The 5,862-nt window shown below is 36.2% G+C and overlaps 1 protein-coding gene across 1 annotated transcript; it reads right to left on the bottom strand.

Annotated features, from left to right (window-relative positions):
• Positions 1 to 2,122: 2,122 nt before the first annotated feature.
• Positions 2,123 to 3,181, bottom strand: LOC113277181 (protein MAINTENANCE OF MERISTEMS-like). Its single transcript, XM_026526340.1, has 3 exons — positions 3,128 to 3,181; positions 2,272 to 3,039; positions 2,123 to 2,179 (listed from the first exon to the last, which is right to left on the bottom strand). The coding sequence occupies exons 1-3, from the start codon at positions 3,179 to 3,181 to the stop codon at positions 2,123 to 2,125; spliced, it is 879 nt and encodes a 292-aa protein (XP_026382125.1).
• Positions 3,182 to 5,862: the final 2,681 nt, after the last annotated feature.

Below are 5,862 nucleotides of genomic sequence, written 5' to 3'. Positions count from 1 at the left end.
TATGAGACACATATTTATACCACTGAGGTGTATAACGGCTATAAAAATAGCCGTTACATGAAAAATAAGAAGTTCAAGCCTAGAGTTCGGTTACTTGTAAAATTGTGCAGGTAACCGAACGCAACTTTAAAAAAAAATCAGAAGTTCAAGCCTTTTGTTCGGTTACCTGGTAAATGTTTGCAGGAAACCGAACAATGTCATATTTTTTGGAACACTAAAGTTCGGTTACCTGCCATTTTTTGACAGGAAACCGAACAATGTCATGTTTTTTGGAACACTAGAGTTCGGTTACCTGCCATTTTTTACCAGTTAACCGAACCTTTTCCTGGATGTTTTAGCATGTTTCCATTTTTTTTCAACACCTCAGTTCGATTACATTTAGGTTTTAAATTTTTTTGCGATCCAACCGAACTACGTAGTCATAGTTCGGTGCTTACAGAACTCAAAATAATGTGAATAACAGTACCGTTCGGTTACTTTTAAAAAAAAAACTTTCTATGTTATTAACCCTATTTTTCGGTTACATTTAGGTTTTAAAAAGCTTTGCGATCCAACCGAACTCAGTGGTCATAGTTCGGTGCTTACAGAACTCAAAATAATATGAATAACAGTACGGTTCGGTTACTTTTTAAAAAAACTTTCTATGTTATTAATCCTATTGTTCGATTACATTTAGGTTTTAAAAAGCTTTGTGATCCAACCGAACTCAGTGGTCATAGTTCGGTGCTTACAGAACTCAAAATAATGTGAATAACAGTACGGTTCGGTTACTTTAAAAAAAAACTTTCTATGTTATTAACCCTATTGTTCGGTTACATTTAGGTTTTAAAAAGCTTTGCGATCCAACCGAACCGAACCTTTAAAAAATCAGAAGTTCAAGCCTAGAGTTCGGTTACTTATAAAATTGTGTAGGTAACCGAACTCAACCTTTAAAAAAAATCAGAAGTTCAAGGCTTAAGTTCGGATACCTGCCATTTTTTGACAGGAAACCAAACAATGTCATGTTTTTTGGAACACTAGAGTTCGATTACCTGCCATTTTTTAACAGTTAACCGAACCTTCTCCTGGATGTTTTAGCATGTTTTCATTTTTGTTCAACACTTAAGTTCTGTTATGATGGACATTTTTGTTCAACCTTCTCCTTGCGTATTGGAGCTCTAGCAATTCCCTCGTCACTACGAGTATCCTCTCCACTGCTTTGTTGTTGAACCATATGACTTGTACCTTCACCTTCTTTGCGAGTGCTCTTCGCCGGCAGTGGATCAACAGTGGGGGGTGCAAAAACATTACTCAGTTCACCGTATAGGTCTTTCAGTTCATTAGTTTGCATCGGGTCTCCACTCTTGATCTTTTCCATAAGTTTCTTCAACATTTTAGCACTAGCCTTTTTCTATTTAGAGAACAAAAACATAGATTAACGACTATTTTTTCTATTTTCAATCAAAAGCATAAATAATTGACTAGAAAATAAAAGATGAGAGAAATATCTTACCGCCGCATTCCATAACATCAAAGCCTCATCACCACATTTAGGAGTATTTTTCAAATTTCTCTGAGCCTCTTTCTCAACCATCTTCGTTTTCGCCTTCTCAGCACGAGCTTGTTGGACACGGTTTATTACCATAGGATGAGACCAGTTTTGATACCATTTAATGTAACCCTCTTCACAAGCATTGGATCACCAGTGATATCCGGTAAATCTTCACAAGGAACACTATACTGCATCATGTTGTTCCAATGGTCCACAGATGAAGTTGGGTCGTATTTGGGAACAAAATTCTTTTCGGTGTTATTGGTTCCCCGCTTCGCCACCTTGAAGTTCAATTTGTCCTCATCTGGGATAGTTTGAATGCAACGACATTGTCTCAATACTCTCCGAGGATTATACATTGTACAACCCTCCAGGATGAAACAACGGTCCGTTGTAAGCCGCTACTGGAGAGAAATCAATAAACTCAACACCACTATCTTCTTTATCTTCATCATCAAATTATGGATGGAAAACCACATCTTCAAGCATCAAATCATCTAATTTCTCCCTTAACCTCAACACCTTCTCTTCCTTCTTCTTGTCCTGATAGTTCAAAAATTCATATTTACCAGTTGTAGGCTTCCCATAAGGCTAAGGATCGTGAGAATGAGACAATTTCAGTCCAGTGAAGTGGTTGTACACCCAAACCTATGAGAAAAACCAAGAGAAGATACAGTTATGATTAGTAACGATACACATTAATTCAATTATGGAAAACAAAGGAAAACTTTACGGCCTACCTGAACAAGGGTGTATAACCCTCCAAAGTAGAGACTCTTTAGCCTTGAAGATTTTCTGAGCTCCGCTTGAACAAATGAAATAACCGCAATGCCCCAACAGTAGTTGTTCACCTCACCAAGTGGGTCTAATAGCTGGAGGTAATGGGCGTTTACCGCAGCACCTGAAGTGTCAGGGAAGAAAATGGTTCCCAGTTGGTATAACAAATAAGCAGTCACATGGTGTGTAAGCTTCTCCTCCGTCATCACCAACTTTCCTCCAAGAACTTTATCTCTAGTCCCTGAGAACTCATCAAACAAGGTGTTCAACTTGATCTTTTTCAACATCTTTTTGGCCGTGCGGTCAGCATTGAACGGATTAAGCTCATCACCTCTCTTAGGCTTCTTTGCAGCTTTTCTAAACTCATATTGTGCCTTTGTAGAGTCCCATCCTAGACACTTTTCAACCAACTTTTCAAGAGCTCCAAAAATCATGTTAGGATCGTATCCAGCTCGAACACTTGTTCCAGTAATTGGTAGGCCTGTGATTCTATAACAATCATTTGGAGTTATTGCCATCTCGCTAAAGGGTAGAAGGAAAGTATCCGTCTCTGGATAATATCTCTTGGCAAATGCAGTACCAGTGACATCATCAAATTTATGGTGCGCTTGTTCTATCGATTTCCAAAGTACACAATCATACACCGCATTCTTGAACTCATCACACTCATGCTCTATACTCCATATCTTGTTCTTTTGTCGTTTTAAAACACAGACAACATTATTATGGTCCTACAATAACAATATCGTATCTTATCTAAAAAATATATATAGAAAAATAGAACCAAATTAACAAATCTTCATGGTTAAAATTCAATACCTTGGTCGCAAAAATCTTGGCATCCCATGAGTTTTTGTAGCCAATCAATTTCATCCCTCCATCTCTAGGAGTACCATAAGTTGGGTTCTTCGGCGGCAAGCATAGTGCATCTTCAGGAATGTATACATATCTAGCACAAGGCTGTTTAGGCGTCTTCTTAACTTTCTCTGCCGCTTCCTCTTCTTATTCTTCATCATCATCTTCCTCATCCTCATTTACTTCTTCTTCCTCATGATCATCTTCTTCACCGTCATCATCATCATCACCCTCATTTCCTTCTTCTTCTTCAACTGCTTCCTTACCGTCTCTTCGATTATGTTTTACGTGTTCCACAATCTCTTCTTCATGTTCTTGGTCACACGTTTCTTCCATAATCTCCTCTTCATGTTGAGCAGCACCCATTTCTTCCATGATCTCCTCGTTGACTTGTTGAATGACATCGTCAACATTATCTCTATTCACATCGTCTTGGTTGTCAACATATTTGGTTTCACGCTTTTTGGCACCTAAGTATACCCCCCTCTAGGCGGAGGAGTTATCATATCTTCTTGGTTGGAATTCTTACCTTTGATACTAATAAAGAAAACAAAATATATTAGGAGTAACTCACAAAAAAAAGGCCAACTTAAACAAATTATTGGTGATTCAGGGTAAGGTTCGGTTACCAGATGGTTTTTTGCAAACAAACCAAACTCAGAGGTTCGATTACTTGTAAAATTGTGTAGGTTACCGAACTCAACCTTTAAAATAAATCAGATGTTCAAGGCTTGAATTCGGTTACTTGTAAAATTGTGTAGGTAACCGAACTCAACCTTTAAAATAAATCAGATGTTCAAGGCTTGAGTTCGGTTAACCTTAGAGTTCGATTACATGGAAATTTGGCGAAACAACCGAACTCATAAAAAATTTCTTTCTATGCTATTAACCCTAGAGTTCGGTTACATGGAAATTTTGCGAAACAACCGAACTCATAAAAAATTTATTTCTATGCTATTAACCCTAGAGTTCGATTATATGGATATTTTGCGAACAAACCGAACTCATAAAAAGTTTCTTTCTATGCTATTAACCCTAGAGTTCGGTTACATGGAAATTTTGCGAACAAACCGAACTCATAAAAAATTTCTTTCTATGTTATTAACCCTAGAGTTCGGTTACATTGAAATTTTACAATTTCTTTGCGAAACAACCGAACTTCAGAGTTCGGTTACATAATCTGAATCACATATAACCGAACTGTTGTTCGTGTTCTTCAGTTTAGTGAGTTCGGTTAGGAAACAAAAAACACGATCTAACCGAACCTTCTCCTGGAACTACCGTTTCAAGCCTATTTTCATAATTTCTATTCAATTGAATCAATGAAAAACAAATTAAAATGAATGGGTTTGTCGAGAAATACCCTCGAATCGGTCCCATGGAAGATTCATCGTTCTTCTTGCGGCTGTTACGACGAATTAGTTGCTCCTCCTGTTCAAGGTCTTCTTCCTCAATTTGATTGGGTTGATTAGATAAACGTCCTAATGATGGACCTGTTCCCGGGAGTCGTTTGGTTTGCTTTCGACGACCCATTCTTATACTAGATTGATTAATCGGCGATGAATCGATGATGGAGACGAGTTTACAATGAATAAGAAGAAGAAGAGAGGAAAAGAAAGAGACGAGTTTCTGTTTTTTTTTTTTACATTAGTTTTAATATATCACGGTTAAGGTTAGTATTAGGGTTAATGTTAATTAGGTTAAGGGCAAATTAGTAAACTTGTTAAGTAGGATTAGTGTTAGGACATCCCTTATCATTGTAGGGTAGATGGTCTAATAACATCATGGTCCCAAAAAAAATCATGGTCCCAAATAATGATTCTTTTATTATCATAGCAAAAATCACGCTTTATTGTCGAAAGTATTCTTGTTCTGCCGTTGATAAACTACTTAAGGTATCACATTAAGTAAGAATTAATTGTAGGGTCAATATTATGATCTGGTCATATTTTAAACGGATAGTATATGTAAAGTTGTCCTTATCTTCCCTTAGAAAATGATTGGGCTGAAAGAGTTGATTAAATCATTAAAAAACCCATATAATGTTTTTGGGTCAGACCCGCAGTGATCCATTCTTGTGTGTTCACAACCGGAGACCTGTATGCCAATCCTACTTTTTGAACGGCTCCATTTTTTCCTCCTCCCGTTTTCGGTTTTATGCATATGTAGTTAAAACCGAATAATAAAGATTATTATAATAATCGTTCTGTTATTAAACTAATTTGAATGATAATTTTAAGAAATTATAAAGTGGTTTTTACCTCAGAAATATAAACTAATATGCTTTTGCTTCATAAAACGTTAATGTACACTTTAAGACGATTCCTTATTTAATGAATTTATAATATATTTTGTAATCAAAATCATTTTTGATACTACTAAATTATGTGCATACTATGAATTGATTTATGCGTGTGCATTACTAAGACGTGGTTTCTCTTATTGGTGTGTGCATTATTATGACGTGTTTTTTACTCTTAGTGTACATACATTAAAGGTATGTGAGATTATTCTACTTAACATTTTTTTTTAGGTCGAGATTCTTTTGTTATCACCACAGTGATATTAGAGTATCTTTTATCTTAACAATAATCATAATATTATCGTAAGTACGAATTCGCTGAATCCCAAAGGCAAGGTTTAGCAGATATCGAATTTTTTATGGATAATGGTATTATTGTTAAGTTGTTTATGAATCA

This window comes from Papaver somniferum, chromosome 5 (assembly GCF_003573695.1).
Source record: "Papaver somniferum cultivar HN1 chromosome 5, ASM357369v1, whole genome shotgun sequence".
Classification (NCBI taxonomy): domain Eukaryota; kingdom Viridiplantae; phylum Streptophyta; class Magnoliopsida; order Ranunculales; family Papaveraceae; genus Papaver; species Papaver somniferum.
This window is presented reverse-complemented; position numbering and strand designations above follow the sequence as displayed.